Raw genomic sequence first — 19,313 nt, 5'->3', positions numbered from 1 at the left:
GCAGAATGTGAAACAGATTGGCAGGACTAGTAGGGTTTTTGGACACATTTACAATAAATCAGTCCGAGCATTTCTTTTTTAAGCATGTTCTTTCCATATTTAAAGAGTATAATGCACTGGCATATTCTTGTTTTTAACACAATATGTCTCATTTAGGCCAGCCACCTGTAGTCCATGACACACAAAGACACATACATACAATATTTGTTAGGTTATGTTTGTGTGGTGGTGGCATGTGTCAACTGTGCATAGTGTGCCAAGAGTACCTAATCCAGGCACATTCTGCATTGTAGTCACAATTCTGAGATGAGAGAGAGTCTACTTTTCTCACATCTACTATTAATATCCTCATATCCTTAACTGAAATACTCTGTCAGTTCTCTCTACTTCATAGGAATATGCCACATCCAGGATCTGGTTCAGGATTTGGTCAATTCTAAGCACTTTTTCACAGGATTCCAAGTTGTCAAAATCCTAAATGCCAAGTTAAATCAGTTGTGATGCTGCAGCTCTGGCAAATGTAACAATTTTCCACTCACTATACAATTCTTTAAAACTTTTACATCTCAGTTTTGCCCCACAACTGTTGCTAATGCTGTGCCCCACGGGGGGCATATTTTGAAGCAATAACAGCTTTAAGGCCTTGAGGGTTAGTATGTACTTTGCACACTATTCGGGATGCTTTGGGGCTATTCTTTCAGGTATTCACAGTATGGGTTGTATCAAAGAATATTTGCATTAAATGTTTTCAGTAATCAATGCCCAGCAGGTTGATTTCTCAGTTTACAGGGGCAGTCCGCCTTATTTTATGGTAATAAAGGGCTTTAACTAGATCTCAGACAGAAGTGGAAGAACTTTGGGCATGTTAGGAGAAGGGGGCAGAAGTGGAAATGTAGCTGTTGTCCCCCCTCCCCCCAATACTGCACTGTCAAAATGCAGGCAGCACTCTATACTCTATTCATGGGGACAGTTGCAGAACTCCATGGTCCAAAGTGGAGTGCAGAGACCTGCAACAATGCATTTAGACTGAAGGCAGGGCGCAATGTGCAAAAAGAAAAAAAAAAGGCACTTAATTTTGCACCCTGCCTTCTGGGTCATGAATTATAATTGTGTCTTCATTTTTCATGGCTCTTTGAATATTTACAATTTTTTTTCATGCATGCCATTTCAACTGCTAGGGTGCTATTTGTGCTTGAAAAAAATCATTGTTTTTGGGTCAAGGGCTGCCAATAGTGGTTTCTCACTAAAGTCAATGGGAATCAGCAGAGGCTGTGTTTTTACGGCTAAAATGCACAGGTGTAGAAACTACTGTGCCATAAATGAAGGTCGCTGAACAGATATACAGGATGCAGTGAACAAGCCCTTGGATCTCTTTAGCTTATCTGTTCCTATTATTTGCCATACTCCAGTAATTTAGTACATCCTGCTCACTCTCCAGAACTTGCCAGTTTCTATTGCTTTTCAGGTGTGTTTCCCCATATCTACAAACCACTTATTGTAATTACGCATTTATCATACCTGTCTGTAATATATATATATAGAGTCAACTACAAGAGGTCCTCTGCACTCAACCCATTATCAATATATTTAAGACAGAGACATTTTGTGCATACTGCTACTAAAAAATGCCTTACCCTTTAAACAACACAGGGATTGTTTGTCCATATATTGCAATATATTTAAGCTGGCCAACTACGTCAAAGTCATCCCATATCTGGCCAGTCCTACGCTTAATTTTCATCTGATTCATTAAGAATTCTATTGCTTAATTATACATTTTACAAAGGGACTAAGTTTTGCCTGCAACTTACTAGCTGCTTTCAAAGTAAAACTCCCATACTTGGCTGCCCTTTTATTAGACACCAGTGGGATCACCTGACTATAGCTGGGAAGGGTGGGAGCTACAACATGGAGCTGGTCACTGCTCCTGTATAACTATAACAAACAAGGGAAAGTTGTGCTCACCACTATTTTTTAAAACCATTAGGCGGGGGTGCAATGAGGGTGACCACAAAATACATATTAAATATTTAAGCTGGCCAACTACGTCAAAGTCATCCCATATCTGGCCAGTCCTACGCTGTGACCAGCTCCATGTTGTAGCTCCCACCCTTCCCAGCTATAGTCAGGTGATCCCACTGGTGTCTAATAAAAGGGCAGCCAAGTTTGGGAGTTTTACTTTGAAAGCAGCTAGTAAGTTGCAGGTAAAACTTAGTCCCTTTGTAAAATGTATAATTAAGCAATTGAATTCTTAATAAATCAGATGAAAATTAAGCGTAGGACTGGCCAGATATGGGATGACTTTGACGTAGTTGGCCAGCTTAAATATATTGCAATATATGGACAAACAATCCCTGTGTCAATAAAGTACCCCCTGTTGAACAATATAAGGATATTATAAGTCACCTCGGAGTTCCATGAGCATGATTATATGGTCATGGAACTCCTATATATATGCGCTTAGCTGCACCTAAGTTGTTAAATGGAAAACTAAACATGTAGACAATTTGTGATTCACTAGATTGTGCCATAATTTACAATGCTGTATTTAAAAACTGGTCAAAACTTATGGTTGCCAGACATGCACAGATATTATTGTACAAAACGAAGTTTCGTACGATATTCAGTGCGTGTATGGCAGAAGACGAGCCAACTGATATCGCCAAAAGACTTGGATGCTGGTCAGCTCGTCGATCGGCCAAGGTTGGAAAATTTTGAAAGGCGTCCAAACATCAGCCAATGTTTACTGCGGGATTGTCAGATACAAGTAGAATTCTATTGTTGCTGCCTGTATATCTGATGGTTCAGCTCTAAATGTCTGTATGGAAAACGAAAGACCATTGGTCACAGGAGAAATAGTTGTTACATGCATGGCAACCTTTTCTCTAAACAGAAAATCTTCCCTACACAATGGAAATATCTCAGTTTAGATAACTCTCCAATATAGCTTTGGTCTCACACAATATAGCAACTTTGGAGTGGCTGTCATATAAATCTAATCTAAATCATACTGGAACTAATACTATGCTGAGAGTCAAAACTGTTACATGTTAATGCAAGCAAAACAACTTGGGTTTCAGTCTCACAGCAATTATGAACGGACTACCCAAGTCTAAGGGAGCTAGCACACGGGCAGATTTGGGGAGATTTATTCGCCTGGCGACTAATCGCCTCTTCTGCGGGGCGACAATCTCCCCAAACTGCCTTCCCCCTGCTATAATGGAAAGCGATTCGATTTCCAAAGTCTCCCGAAGTTTCCTCATGAGGCAACTTCGGGCGACTTCCGAAATCGAAGCACTGCGAGTGCATTGGCTGTTAGAATTCATACAATAGTTGCTTATATTCCACAGATACTGCTGAGAAATGTATCAACTAATTGTATCAACTAAATGTAGCAAATTGTAACCGTTCAGAATGCTCCTGGATTACTGAGCTGCCAAGCTGAAACACAAGAGACACGAACATTAACCTTAAAGGGGAACTCCGGCTTCCAAACCAAAATTTGATAAAGAGGCCCACATAACACAGAAATCACTAATATATCCATCACAGTTACCGGTTTCTTCAAAACGTATAAATAAATGCCATTTTCTATGCTGAAATCCAGTTGTTTAACAGTTCTTCTCTTTCTGCATCATTTAAATTATGGCAGGGAAGGAGGGACTAAAACACTGATGTTACAAATTGGAACAACTACTCCACAGCTTACAGACAGCATGCAAAAACTACATAACCCACAATGCATTGGTCTGTGATGTTCTGTTCCTTATTGAAATCCCGTGTGCAGGGAATTGTGGGGTTTGGAGGATGTAGGCTGAGGACAGATGGCTGCTGATACAAAGTAACAGTAGTCAGACAGATCAGCAGGATAGCAAGGGGGGCTAGGCTTAGGGAACTGTTCCAAACCATAAAAAATCATGAAACGTCTGCATATTTTTTAATTGGTGCATATTGCAAAGTTGCTTAAAATGATGTTTACTTTTCGAAAAGCTTAAATAATGTTTTTGTGAAGTTCCCCTTTAAATTTTGGGAAACCGGTAAGAAATAAAAGATGGAAAGCTATTGAAAAAAAGTCTTTGTTTATGGTGAACAACCTGAAAACAACTCAACTAAAAAAAAAAAAAAAAAAAGTGTTTGGAAGGTGAACAACCACTCTAAAGTCGTGACTTTCCAAGCTGACAGACCACCATTGAAAGAGGATTTTAATCTTACTATCTCTGTTCAGTGGGGTTCCTGAACTGCTGGTATACCAGTGTCATTACTAGTGATGAGCAAAATTTTTCACCTAGTTTCTCCGCTAAAATGATAGGTGCCACTGCTGTATTCTTAATTTATCTCTCTCTCTTTCATACCTCCCAACTGTCCCATTTTTCGCAGGACAGTCACGATTTTGACAAATCAACCCCCAGTCCCAGACTCTTACTGAAATGTCCCGACTTTTTCTTTGATCTCCTGCACTGAACAGCCAGAAAAAGATAGAAATTTTCTAAAACCTAACTGACTTTTTGAATCCAGAATATGTGGCAGGTGCACTTAGATACATTTGTAACAATTAAAGATAAGCAGGTCTCTTGGGGGAAACGGTGCCTTGCAGCTTAAAGGGCAATTCACCTTAATTAGAAAAACTGTAACAACACATAAAAACCACAGAAATGTATTCAGACTTTCATAACCTGCCAAATTTTGCAAAATGAACATGGTAATTAGAGGGTGACGACAAAAAAACGGGAGTGGTAAAGAAAATGTCCCTGCGCTCCATGCGGCAGGTCTTTTTGTGCCTCTTTCTATTTCCAAAATGTTGGAAGATATGCTGCTTTCCACTATCACCTATACATTCTATTTTTTACCCCCTTTTCTCTTACAGTTACCCTTGCATTTTCTTTACTAGTAAAACATTTTTTTTGCTCTGACTCTGTTTCCCTAACTTGATATGCAGGCTCTACTATTTTCTTACTTTTTTCAGGCTGGTGAAAAAAAGGGTTGGAAGGGAATTAAAACAAAGCCCAAGAGTAAAGAAACAAAGGTACCTGGGTGCTGGCCCTGACAAACATAACCCAGGGACAGTTAAGCACTGACTAAATATCAGCTTTTTTCTATGAAAAAGTGCAAGTCCCTGTCCTGTCACTAGGGGATGGCTAGGCTGCAGGAATGTATCAAATAGCCTAGCCTCTTGAGAGGAAATAAAAGGAGGTAAAGCATTTTAAGTTTTTATTTTCCTTCTCTTGATTCGTTATTATCAGTCAGGTTTGGGAAGGCTTAATGAAAATCTGCCCATGATCATTACAATCCTCTACAGAGCATACAGTATACTTGTGGTTGCCTCTCAAGTGCTTGGTACTCAAGTGCTTGGGAAATTATTATTCTTCCACAAAAATCTATGGTATAGCTTTTCTTTACATTGGTAGTGTATGCGTACATTTTGTACCTTGATGCAATTCTTTAGAACAGACATGGGGGTCCAAAAGGTAGATCGGGATCTACCAGTAGACCTTTAGCTGGGGATCAGTAGATCTCAAGACTCTGTCAACAAACAGCTTGTCTAGATCTAGATCACTCTCCTGTTTCATGCTTTTCATTCAGATATTTATTATGTTAGGTTACGTAAGAAACAGTTATATTTAGTATAGGTCAATCTAAAAACAACTGGACTTGCTGAGTAATCAATGAAATGAAATGAAAGTCCAGTAGTTTTTAGATTGACCTATACTAGATATACCATGACCTGGATGAATGAAAATCTTCATAGTCGTAAGAAACAGTTGTTTGTTAAAAACAGGTATGGGACCTGCTATCCAGAATGCCTGGGACCTGGAATTTTACAGATAATGGCTCTTTCGTAATTTGGACCATCATACCTTAAGTCTACTAGAAAATCATGTAAACATTAAAAAAAAAACCTAATAGGTTAGTTTTGCTTCCAATAAGGTATGGTTTTATTATTATTAAAGAGAAAAGGGAAATTGTCTTTAGATATTTAGATTCTTTGGATAACGGCCTTTCCATAATTCTGAGCTTTCTGGAGAACAGGTTTCTGGATAATGGATCCCATACCTGTATAGCAATATATATTTTCTCATAAATTATTTCAAGTTATTATTTTCCATGGAACAGAATGCTAACTGCTTTAATGGATGTATATCATAATTGGACAGCATCACTAAAAGTAGACCTAGCATTAGAAAAGCATGGACACTCATGTGATAAACACACAAATGAAATAAAATTCACCCTTTTCCTAACCTTCATGCAACTAGACTTGATATAAGAAGAAGGAGGTACCCACCAGCCCGGCACATGTACTGATGGATGCAAAAGAACTGCTGTGATTCAGAACTTGTCCAGTATAAAAGCAGAGCTCATCCACTGGTGTTTGTCTCTCTATTGTGTTTCCATCACTGTTTTTTTTCTCCACTATAAATCCTGGAGCCAGAAAGTGATTGTCCCTCTGTAGGTTCAAGTATAGGTTTCTACTGGCCATAGGCAGTTGTATGTAGAGGATATTTGGGTAATTCCCAGTGTAACCAAGAACAGAGCGAGGTTTCCTAGAATTCCTGTAGTCTGGTCCCTCTCCTCTGTGTGGCCACACCACCTTCGGAATCACAATCTCCATCTCTGGGTCAATGGATTCAGCTAAAAAAAGAAGTAAACATGAATTGCACATGTGGCTATACATCATCCAAAGCCATCACACAATGTTATTATTATGACTAGATGGCAAGCAAGGTTTCCTATTTCCCCAGTTCTCTCCAAACAGTGAATGCCCATGTTGGTTGGAGGGGTTAGCACCTCTCCTAATTTACAGAAAGAAAGGATACCAAACACGAAAGGCAGGTGTAGCGGGGAGATCACCTGCACATTTATTTAGTCACTTGATGTAACGTTTCCAGGGCGTGCCCCTTCGTCAGACTAGGACCATAATGGACCTAAAGGGGCAGTACACCCCCCTTGTTCAGTAGGAGATCCATGTATATAGCTTGTGCTGAACATACTTTTGCCTACTGGTTTAATCTAGAGGTCTTGCTATTTCTTGAGCTAAACAGCAGAGATGGGGAAACTGAAGCTACTTCATGTTTGGTCCTTGCGTGGTAGTTAGCTTACCAGCGAGATAATTAGCTTACCAGTGCACAGACTCTTCCTGCATACTGGACTCCTGCTATTCAAGATCACTGTTTAGCTTAAGAAATAACAAGAACTATATTTAGTTTCGTGTATTAAATATTAGACTCAGCACAAACCCTAGTCACTGAGCTCACGATAAACAAGAAGGGGGTTTGCCGGCAACTTCAAGTGATTTTGGGAGACTGAACCGACACATAGTTTTTACCAACAGCTATTCACATTATTGTAACCACCATTATTCACATTATTGTAACCACCATTATTCACGTTATTGTGACCACTATTATTCACGTTATTGTGACCACCATTATTCACGTTATTGTGACCACCATTATTCACATTATTTTACAGGAGATTAGTCACCTGCAGAAGCAGAGAGATTTAACACTGGCTGTTAATCTCCTGGTTTGTCCTGGTTTTACTTGTATTTTTTATGTAGAGGTACATCTGTAGAATCCCTTTAATTGCATGGCCTTACTGGCCAAATTGTAGTAGTTTACCTCTGTAGTCCTGTAATGCTAATGAATAGAATATACAAATACTACTTTTATTGTTTGCTTTTCTTTTTCTAGCTTCTGTGAAGCCTCTACTACCATAACCACAGCGTTGGACTGGGGGGGACCCAAGGCCTGCAGCCTCAGTGGCCCCATACCAACCCTCCCAAGCCCCCTGATGCGGACACCCTCCATGTGTAGTTTTAGGTAAGGAGAGGGAGTGCAGAGAGTGGTTCTGGGCCGCCGGGGCCTAAGAGTCGGGGCACTCCAGGTTTTTTCTATATTGGCTGATGCTTTGCCAGTTAGGCTATGCAGGCCTACAGAGACCCTGTAATGATTAAGTCAGTAATTATTAAGCAGTTCAAGAAAAATATTTGATAGAAATATAAAAAGGCGTTGCTGGTACTCCACATTACAGCTGTGCATTTTCTTACAATCTAAAAATATGATGACAGGGGAATGTCAACATTGATTTTATGACAGATAATGAATCGTTTGTGAATTAACACACCTGAGTTTATATGAGGCTATCCTTAAGGGCATTTTCCTTTATGCTACTGATGCAGGACTGAGTGCACCTGAACACAGGCATAATCATTCCATTTTATTGTGCCTAGTTGTACCAATTGAACATGATGCTTTAATACGTCTTTAATGTTCATCCAGAATTTATTAAAACGGAGAAGTTTTTGTTTGAGATCGATTTTTTAAATTATTTTCCAATTTGAATATGCAAGTTACGTTTTAAATTCAGTTCGGCATTCAACCAAATCCAAAAAAGATGACAAAATGACATTCAAACACCTATAAATCAAGTGAGAGGCATCATGCAAAATATTACTGTGAAAAATGGAGAAGGAAATGCTACTCCAGAATAAAGCAATTGATGAGGGATTTTTTTTGTTTCTTTAATAAATTACTGGAATGTAAACTAGGATTTTTACTGCCTATTTTGAAATGCTTGTGGTTCTTCTGCCTACAAAACACATCATATGAGTCTGCAAGCAAGGCTGTTAAAAAACTACATACAACATTTTTCAGTTCACAGATCCTCAGATGACCCACAAGTGCAGTCCTTTCTTCCTCTGCACCTCTACCAAAAATCCAAAGCCCCTCAGAAGAATCAGCTGTGCTAAAAGACAGCTTCCCCAAATTCTCTGCTTCTAGACAGACTCCAGCTACTAATGAACGGAAACTATGATGTTCAGCTTGGGGGACCCTGCCAGGATCAGCTCAGGTTAAAACATCAGCTATGAAAATATAAAGAGCCTCTTCACATAGCTCCCCCAACACACACGCTGCATATGCACAGTAGTATGGGGATCCGGTCTTGACATCCCAGTGTTAAATCTAATACCTGATATATCCCTGAGAGCCACTGGATGTTATATTCTAACACAATTTTCTGCCCTAACTCAGCATTTTCACAAAAGGCATGCCAGCATAGAACTGGTTATTTACATTATTTTATTTCATGACTGATATATATACATTTTAAACACTGTAGGGTCCACTAAAGATACTAAGCCAGTTTTTTTTAACACATGGGAAATCCATACTTAATATCCAATTCTCTGAATTTACATTGAAGCGGGTTCCATAACATCTTATTTACACCCACGTTAATGATCTGGTGTTGCACTCCAACTATTGCCTCTGGGAGCTTTGGTTCATTATACCATGTATAAAACAACTATATAACCTTGCACACGGGTCCAGATTCTCCTCTGAGAAAAGGATCAGCTGAACTGTTGACAGTCACTTCCCACTGCGGTTCATAGGAACACTTTGCCCATGGGAAAAAAAAACCTACATGAAATCACAGGCTTATGCTTTTTATCAAGCAACATTTGGTCCCTTTGACCTGCTGACAACAGTGGAAAAAGACTGGCAACATTTTTCCCTGTTGGATTATCCCAAAACAGGATTGATGCAATCCGTAAACCTATAGACCAGGACTGTTCAAACTTTTCCAAAGTCAGGTCTACTTTGAGCAATGACATTCTATCAAGATCTACCATGGGAATCTTTGTCATAATTACATTTCACTTTGCTGTAGTTACATGAACAACCACATTTACTCAAGTAGTTTCTATTTAAATTATGTTCAAGAAGATAATCCAATGGAGCGGTCAGTTCTCTGGTGGAGAGATTGTCTGGCCACTATCTTAACGACTACTGGTAGATCACAATCTACACTTTGGACACACCTGCCCAAAACAAATAACAACTGTGAACTGAAATAAAATGTGTGGTTTACAATTTAACCAGGCAGATTTCCAGAGTAAGCGGCAGTGCCCTGTATCATTTAACCATGTGTTAACAACCTACAGCCCTCTGTCAAAGCTTTGAGTGAAGGGCTAGCTTCATACCCAATACCTGCCTGTTAACCAAGCATATTTATAAAATTATATAAAGCACATCCATCCGATCTACATTTATCTGGGGGGGGTCATCAAACTTATAATAAGGCTATTAGATTATAGGAAACATCAGGGACACATCTAATAAATGTACATAGCAGGGCTGCCCCAATTGCAAAGTGAATGCATATAATGAGTGCTTTTGATGGAAGTGGTCACATCAACAGATTTCATCCCATATGTTGGATGTAGTTGCGCGTGTCTAAAAATAATTTAACTGGTATTAAATCGAATCTGTAACCTGTATTAAAGATTGGGCACCCAACATGACTGATGAAAGGGAATGCTGCACAATGCATATCCAAGATAAGATCAAGTTGGATAGACCTTTTTTTTCTTATTGAAATATATTGGCTGTAGACACATATAGAAAAGGAACTGTCGGGCTTCATCTGGTCAGATTTTATGTTACAGAATCTCCAATATCTTCTACTGTTGCATAGTGCAAGCTTTTAGTTGGATAGATAGATCCGGCCAAAGTCTCCAAATAACTTCTACGGTAAAACTAGTCAATGCAGCCTGTAAGCTAGATTTTCCTGAAGCCCCCTCCAGATGATCCTGTAACCTTAGCTTAAAAGATCTGTGAAAGCCTCTATGGAAAAGACATAACAGGAAAAGGCAAAATCTAAATAAATTGCTTTTCTGTAGCGAGATGAAAAGCTGCACCAACACTATTACATATCAAAGCTTCTAGCAGCATAAAGATAACTTCATTCTCACACAGATCCTTGAACTTCCCCATGTTCTTTTCAATAAAACCATGTGCCGCTGTTCCTTTAAGCTACCACGCAAACAAACTGGCAGAGAGGGGCTGACCAAATTCCAAAATACATGACCGCAGATGGTAATTTAGTGTGCCATCCCAACTGTCTTCTTTTAAACAAAATGTTAGTATGTTATTTTAAACCAATCTATCTTTGTATTAACAGTTGTGACTATCCAAAGCCTTTCTAGATGGATTTGTCAGCCATGGCCCTTTGTGCCGATAAGGAATTATTACGCATGAAATCAATCACTTCCATTCAATTGCCATCAGCCTGCCATCATTTACGTTAACCTAATGCCTTGTATGCCTTGGGTGAAAAAATAAAATGCATCCATCCATGTTGTTAACGTTTCTATCATATCCACTCTCTTTTCCTCCTCGGATATCATCTTAAGAGTCTCTTATCAGAGTAAAGCCCATTCAGCAGCAGGTTGGAAATGCCCTAGATTTCCGTGCAAAGCGGCTGACTCTAGTCCAGATGTGTTCTTCACACCAAGACGAGTCTGGTGTATGTGTGGCAGACTCCTGCCTCTGGCAGCAATGCCGGGATGCCTGGAATGGAGAGGACCACGCCAAGCCAGCAAATGAGAATGTGCAACGCGCCTGCGCTGCCAAAGCCTGGTTAACCCTCGGCCTGCCAGCAGGGGACCAAGGCTGTTAAACTAATGATGCTTATTCCATATCTGAACTATTCTGGTTGGAAGTGTAGCATTAAAGTGATACTGACACTAAGGGTAGGGACACACTCGGCGATTTGGGGAGATTTAGTCACCTGGCGACTAATCGCAGCGACTTTTCTCCCTGAATGCCTCCCCTCACTCTGCGCCTGGATAAAATGAAAAGTCGCCGGCGCTAATCACACACGGCGATTCGTTTTCCGAAATCGCCCGAAGTTGCCTCACGAGGAAACTTCGGGCGACTTCGGAAAACGAATCGCCGCGTGTGATTAGCGCAGGCGATTTTTCATTTTAGCCAGGCGCAGAGCGAGGGGAGGCATTCGGGGAAGATTGGTCGTGGAAAGTCGCGGCGATTAGTCGCCGGGCGACTAAATCTCCCCAAATCGCCCAGTGTGTCCCTACCCTAAAAAAATATGACTTTTTAAAATATGAATGTACATTAACAGAGGATGGACCTCATAGTTATAAAACAATGAACAGAGAGTATTGGTTATAACTCAGTGCCTTGCAGGCAACCAGCTTTCATTCCAAGACATCGTGAACCTATAAAACGGCCAATGCCAAAGTGCCCTTCCATGGCCAATTGCCCATGCCAGTTTGCATATTTAAACCGGAACAGTGTTTTCTACTAGAGAAGAGTAGTTTCCACCCCAAGAGATAAGTCAAGGTGTTCACCCTGCAGTTGATAAGTACAGTTCCCAATTCTGCCTCTCATTAGATGCTGGAAGTTGAGGTTCAACAACTGCTGGAAATCTGCTGCAGATCTGCCAACTGAGGTTTATTTTGCAAAGGTGCACATGTGCAGTAACCCGTAGCAACCAGGAGGCAGAGCAATTCTAGCAGCCCTGGGTTTCTGCACTTGGGCAGTTCTGCAGCTGAATGAAGGCGCAAAGTGCTGTAACCCATGGCAACCCCATTGCAAGTGATTCAAGCGACTTACCTGTGGGAAGAAGCAGGCAGAGCAGGCTGAAGAGTAACATGGTTCTTCAGTAAGACTGTGATGCCCTGGGTACAGGGGGTGCAAGGACGCAAAGTGTTTCTCTAGTGTCCCTACTGGAAGCAGCGCAGGCCAGTACTTTCTATATGAAACAGCCTGTGCATGAGGAGCTGTGCGGGACAAATCGTGCAAGTGAAGAGAAGATTTGCAACCTCACAGTACTTTGCTAGAAGCAATTAGTACGGCAGACAAACTCAGCTGAGGCTTTAAGTCCCGCCCACCGGGCAGCGGTAGCTTCAATCAGATCCCTGGCCGGTTTAGAGCTGTGCAGGTTCCTGCGAGGGGATTGGCTCAGCTGCCCAGAGGTGGGCGGGAAGAAGTAGTGGTACACGTGGTTGTGGTGCAATGCAGTTGGTCGCCAGGAGGGGGAGAAGGAAGTTTTGCTAGAGAGCGCAGACCTGGCAGGTGAGTCGTGAAATGGTTGCGATAGCGGTGTTACGTGTTGTCCGGCTGGGCCGGCAGGAATAGGGGAGACTGCAGGGCCGCCATCAGGGGGGGGATTAGGGGATAAATTGTCCCGGGGCGGTGGCCGTACTTAGACTGTGGCAGGGCCCCTGCTGTTATCAGCCAGCTGCAGAATCGGGTGGGAAGGAGGGACCTGTAGTGGCTGCACGTTGCTATCCCCTCCCCTGATACAAGAAGAAGCTGCAAGGGAAGCGAACGAGAAGCTCCGCCCCCTCTGTGACATCATCGGACTCCCCTTCTGACAGGCAGCAGGAGAAAGCCAGGCTGAGAACAGGAACAGTATAGAAGCAGGGGAGGGGGGAAGCAACAGCCACTACAGCTCCCTCCGATTCTGCAGCTTGCTGATAACAGCAGGGCCACAGCGTGAGTACAGCCACCTTGAAACACACTAATGCAAGTACTTTTTTCATTTTGGCCCTGGACATATATTAATAATAAGAGGGGGGGGGTCAACAGACACTTAAGCAACTTTTCAGTTGGCCTTCATTATTTCTTTTTATAGGTTTTTAATTATTTGCCTTCTTCAGGCTCTTTTGATCTTTCCAATGGGGGTCACTGACCCCGTCTAAAAAAAACAAATGCTCTGTAAGGCTACCAATGGATTGTTATTGCTACTTTTTATCACTATACTTTGGCCCTCTCCTATTCATATTCCAGTCTCTTAGTTCAAATCAATGTGTGGTTGCTAGAGGAATTTGTACCCTAGCAACCAGCTTGCTGAAATTTCTAACTGGAGAGCTACTGAATAAAAAGCTAAATAACTAAAAATCCACAAATAATAAAAACCAAATGCATATATTGTATCAGAATATCACTCTCTACATCATACTCAAATGTAATTCAAAGGTGAACAAGCCCTTTAATGGTTCTAAGCTACGTGTGCCCAAAAGAAACACCTCTGCTTATAAAGGTTCCTCAGGAGAGACAGTTCTGGTAGGGGCAGGGCCTGCCATCAGGGGGGCACAGGGGGTAGTTCTGGCCCAGGCCTAAAGGGGGGCCCGGCTGTCCTGCACTTTTCTAAATAGCCGGGCCCCCCTTGACAGCGGCTGAAGTCCTGGAGTAACAAGGAGCTGAAGTTAGTCCTGAAGCCACGCGTTCAGTTCTAATGAACACCAATGTGTGTTTTTATTTTTTCAAACCCCTAGCCACCAATGTATTATTTTAATACCCTATAGGCTCCTGCCACCAGTGTTTTTTTTTTTTTTTTTTTTTTAAATAGTCTCTGGGGCCCCAATGTTTTTTTTTAAACTTGTAAGGGGCACCAATCTTATGTTTAACTTATAGGGGGCCCTGGTCACCAATTATTTTTTTTAACTTGTAGGGGTGCCTTGACCACCAATTTTCAAAAAAAAAAAAAAATATGGGGGGCCCTGGTGCCACAGTTTTTTTTTTTTACTTATAGGGGGTCCTGCCCATCAATGGCTTTTTATAACTTGTGTGTGTGGGAGGTTTACCGGTTTTAGCGCTGATGTCTGTGTGGTCTTTTAACTGTGTTGTGGGCGGGATCTGGGGTGGGCGGGGCCAATGGGAATGAAAAGCTAGGCACTAATGAATGCTAGTCAGTAATGAATGCTAGGCACTAATGGAGCTGACAGCAGCAAGCACAGAGGGAAACAAGTGGGAGGGAGAGGGAAATGATGGCAAAATACATAGGAGGTTTGGCCTAATGCGGGTGCACCTGTCACCTCTTAAAGGAACAGTTCAGTGTAAAAATTAAAACTGGGTAAACAGACTGTGCAAAACATGTTTCTAATATAGTTAGCCACAAAATGTAATGTATAAAGGCTGGCGTGGTGCAGTAACTACAAACATATTTTATTTTGCACAGCCTATCTATTTACCCAGTTTTTATTTTTACACTGAACTGTTCCTTTAACACTTTGCAGAAGGATAGGCTAAGGGCCTGTTTTGGCAGGATTTGGTCGCGATTGTGTGTAGCTAAGCTAACCAATCATCTGCGGTTTTGCCACTGGGTTGACGTTAATGGACCCATAGCAACATGTATGTAAGTGACCCGCCCCTTAAAAAGTTTCCCCATTATTGTTTCTGCAAATAACTAGTTCTATACATTTTGGGGCCCCAGCAGCTGCAAGGTCTTGTTTTGTCTGTAGTTATATGCCCCCGCAATGTGATGCACAGTCAGTCTCTTTGATAAAGAAAATGGGTATTTGGGTGGCTGCCATGGGCGGGAACAAAAGGGGGTGGTCCGTGATGGAAAAGGGGATGGAGTCAAGCACAGTGATGCAAAAGGGGGCGGAGCACCATGCGCGATGGCCAGAAGCCTGAAAAAAACCCGGTAGTTAGCAAATTGGGGACGGGCCAACGGCTTTTTCTTAAGGGTATTACAAATTACCAGCAACTACATTGCCGGTAAATTTGTAATCTCGGCCTTGGCAGGTGTTTTACCGGCTAGGCCAGTAAAATACCGGCCAGGTGGCAACCCTATAGCAACCATGCATTGATTTGAAAAATAAACTGGGATATGAATATGAGAGGCCAGAGCTGTGCCAGGGTGGTTGCGCACATGCGCAAACCGCCGTTCTTGCGCGCATGCATTAAAAGGTGCTTTCGGTGCGCATCCCTGAATCGACGTGCGCACATGTGCTGATGCCCAGAGACTCTGGCAAATAGAACAGATGTCATGGGGTAGGCGACAGAGGAGGTACATGCCTGTCTTCCCCCCCCCCCAGCTTTTGGACCCTAGGCACGTGCCTACTCTGCCTACCCATAGTTCCGGCCCTGGGAGAGGCCCTGAATAGAAAGATGAGTAATTTAAAAAGTAGCAATGACAATTTTTAGCCTTACAGAGCATTTGTTTTTTACAAGAGGTCTGTGACCCAATTTGAAAGCTGGAAAGAATCAGAAATTAAAGTTGCTCGTTTAAGATAGAGTTTGGAATCTCTTATACAGCCTACAGTCCAGTCAGGTATGATGGAATATGTAGTAGCCAATCAACCAGCAAGAATACAGACAAATGAAATTGCTGGGTGTTCATCATTTCAAGTTAGGGTTGCCACCTTTTCTGGAAAAAAATACCGGCCTTCCTATATTCTTGCTGTTTTTTCCTATTAATAACATTGGCATCAAGCATCATTGTAACTGGCCAGGCCAGTAAAATACTCTCCAGGTGGCAACCCTATTTCCAGTGGCTAACCATGCAGTAAAACCTTTTCGGCCATACCCCATGTTGATTGTATAGGTGATTGGATTTAAAGGAACAGCTCAGTGTAAAAATAAAAACTGGGTAATGGGATTCTTCAGAACTTATCTGTTATCTACTGTGTATCCTGTGCTTGAATGGCTGCCCCCATGGCTACACGGCAGCTTGTTGTTATAAACTATAGTAGAATTTCTGAAGCAAACACACCAGTTTTACCAGTGCAGGGCAACAATACTTTATATTGTCTATTTTTTAGGTGTTACTGTTCCTATGGGGGGGGGGGAGTCTTGTTCTCAAACTTTACAGATGTCCTAAATTAATATCGCTGGGGTGCTCAGTAACATTTAGTTCCTCACTGGGGCAGTGTAACCTCTCACCTACCAGGTTACCCATATGCAATAATAAGCTCCGGTATCTTATCTATTTCTTAATCCCCCAGCCAACCTTTGAAAATATTCAAAATCCTATTTTATCACATTAGTCAAGCAAAATTAACTTTAATTATACTATATACATTATTTGAATCTTGTTTCCTTCAGTCTGGGAATTCATAATTATAGCAAGCAGGCAGCAGCCATTTTGTGGACACTGTTATTAAGACAAGCCTTGTGTCATCTCAGAATCTTGTTTGTGCACCAGAATGGGGGACCTGATGTCCATCCCCATGCCCTGGCTACACAATTAAACGGTGAAGAGAACGGGGGAATGTGGGTAGACCAGTGACATCTAGGAAGTGCTGAATGGAAAGTGAAAGTAATTGTCTGCCCCGCCTCTATGCCTAGGCATAAAGGAGGGGCAGACAATATTTGATTGACAGCTGAGATGCTATGAATGCTTTAACAAAAAATAGAAATTGGATTCCATGTTTAATTTGAAAAGGACTTTTATTATACAGATTTTTGTGTCTGGGTGACAGATCCACTTTAAAGCTGTGTGCTTAGTTGCACAAACTATGGCGACCAACTTGTACAGCACTTTGTGTTGCATGCAGAAAATTCTGGAAGTGTACACAGTACATTGTGTGACCCTCCCCACACCGTTTTTGAGGAGTATACACAACAACCATAAAGGGATTCTGTCATGATTTCTAAATTTCACTGTTTTTTACACTGCAAGTAATTCAGTCTACAATGTAAAATTTAATTCCTGAAGCAGCAAGTGGATTTTAAGACAGGTTCAGTGTGCTAATTATAGAAAAGCCGTGTTCTTCTGTTCTTGAGGAGAAAAAAATATATAGTGTAATGACTTCTCTAAATGCAGTCCATGTGGAACCGAAGGATTAATACAGGAAACTTCTGAGTTTAAACGCAGGGGCTCGCCAGCCACGTAGCAAGGACAGAAAGCAGCGAATACACTTTTGGGAACTGATCCATTGAAACTACCGGAACATAGGCTTTGCTATAGATACATCAACGTTCCGGTAAGTACAGATGACCGCAGGGCCCTTTGAGTAAGAGCCTGACGGTACTTCATTATATGCAATTCAAATTGCAGGGGACGCAGCAAGATTAAGACAGACTGCGGGAAAGAATATCTGTAGACCACACGCTTGAAATACACCTGCCTTGTGAGTAGTTCCAAACCTGCACCTAACTGCATGGTTTGGGAGAGGTCATTACACTATATAGCGTATATTCTACTCAGGAACAGAGGAACATGGCTTTTCTCTAATTAGCGCACTGAACCTCCCTTATAGTAACATTACACGTAGATTAGTGGGTCCAGTGCCGCTTGACTATCTGAACCTGACTCAGCGCGGACTTTATCTACCCAACAGATCGGTTAGCAAGTGTATTTTATTTTAGTTGTAATATTGGTGTGTAGGCAGCCATCTTGGGTCATTTTGCCTGGTCATGTGCTTTCAAAAAGAGCCAGCACTCTAGAGTGGAACTGCTTTCAATGTTACAGAATTTGTCGCAGTGGGCCCTGGATTTTACTATTGAGTGCTGTTCTTAGATCTACCAGGCAGCTGTTATCTTGTATTAGGGAGCTACTATCTGGTTACCTTCCCATTGTTCTGTTGTTAGGCTGCTGGGGGGGGGGAAGGGAGGGGGTGATATCACTCCAACTTGCAGTACAGCAATAAAGAGTGACTGAAGTTTATCAGAGCACAAGTCACATGACTGAGGGGCTCATGTGAAACTGACAATATGTCTAGCTCCATGTCAGATTTCAAAATGATATATAGAAAAAATTGTTGACTCTTTTGAGAAAGATTTGGATTTCCGTGCAGAAGTCTGCTGGAGCAGCACTATTAATTGATGTGTTTTGAAAATTTTTCCACATGACAGTATCTCTTTAAAGAAACTAAAGAGAACATTGCTCCTACACACTGCTTATGCCATGGCCAGTGGATACACAGATACGGTTGTACTGTAGATGTGCTGGACAGGCATGGAGCTGGCCAAATTGCAAGGATTGGGAAGCTTGCCATAAAGCCAGACACCCTATACAGATGCCCTTTTCTTATTATAAATGTATTCAGTTGTCTGTGTGACTTGCTTCTTAGAAATCAATGAACCATATACTTCACATGACATAAGAAGCCAACTGCATTTTGATAGAGGAGCACAGCCTGCAAATTATTTTGTGCAATCAAATTAGAGGTTGGGCTCCAGTGCTCAACCTTGCTATCCATGCAGTCTGATTTCTATGGTTCCGGGTTCCTATCTATGTTACAAGCGTGCTGTTTCTTGTCAGTGGAACTTATGTTATTTTACTGCTTCTCGTGTGTATGCATTGAGTATCAAATCCATCATCTCCTTCCACTCAGAATTGTTTTGCCGCTCTATTGTTGGTCTAGAGAGACATAAAGCTGCTTCTGACTCAAATCAGCACCTGGCATATTTTCCTTATAGATGGCATAGAGCCCTGCATCAGGTGCTGTCCAACCTGTCGGTGGTAGTGGGGTGCAGATAGGATTGCATTTATATGGCACTTTTCCTCTTCCTAAAGTTTCCTTATTCTTTGTGAAAAAATGCTGTATATTTTGTATATATTACCAACATATATTTCTATAGAAGGAGCACTATAGAGAAAAAGCAATTTAATCTGTAGTATATCCCTGTATTCAGAGTCAGACCAGTCTGGTTCATTTATGTGATCCCACATTTGCAGAGGAAATCCTAACCCTGCCCATGTCCCAGCTGTGGGAAGAGGTGAGAAATACAGAGGGCTTGTGTATTGTCTTGAATACAGATGGCAGATTGCCC

General features: G+C 41.6%; 2 protein-coding genes across 4 annotated transcripts in view; one reads left to right on the top strand and one right to left on the bottom strand.

Annotated features, from left to right (window-relative positions):
* Positions 1–12,758, bottom strand: part of adamts17.S (ADAM metallopeptidase with thrombospondin type 1 motif 17 S homeolog) — a 163,702-nt gene extending 150,944 nt beyond the window's left edge. For both annotated transcript variants that reach the window (XM_018255276.2, XM_018255277.2), the window contains exons 1-2: positions 12,420–12,758; positions 6,284–6,630 (exon numbers count right to left, since the gene is read on the bottom strand). In XM_018255276.2, coding sequence (XP_018110765.1) covers positions 6,284–6,630; positions 12,420–12,459 — 387 coding nt within the window. In that variant the 5' untranslated portion in view covers positions 12,460–12,758. The remainder of the gene's footprint in view (positions 1–6,283; positions 6,631–12,419) is intronic.
* A 13-nt stretch (positions 12,759–12,771) lies between these two features.
* Positions 12,772–19,313, top strand: part of cers3.S (ceramide synthase 3 S homeolog) — a 74,831-nt gene continuing 68,289 nt past the window's right edge. Inside the window, exon 1 of one of the 2 annotated variants that reach the window (XM_018254250.2) lies at positions 12,772–12,881. The gene's annotated coding sequence lies outside the window, so the exon portion shown is untranslated. 2 annotated transcript variants of the gene reach the window in all.

The sequence above is a fragment of the Xenopus laevis genome, chromosome 3S, assembly GCF_017654675.1.
Source record: "Xenopus laevis strain J_2021 chromosome 3S, Xenopus_laevis_v10.1, whole genome shotgun sequence".
Taxonomy (NCBI): Eukaryota; Metazoa; Chordata; class Amphibia; order Anura; family Pipidae; genus Xenopus; species Xenopus laevis.
The sequence above is the reverse complement of the archived record's forward strand: the minus strand, read 5'-3'. Positions and strand labels throughout refer to the sequence as shown.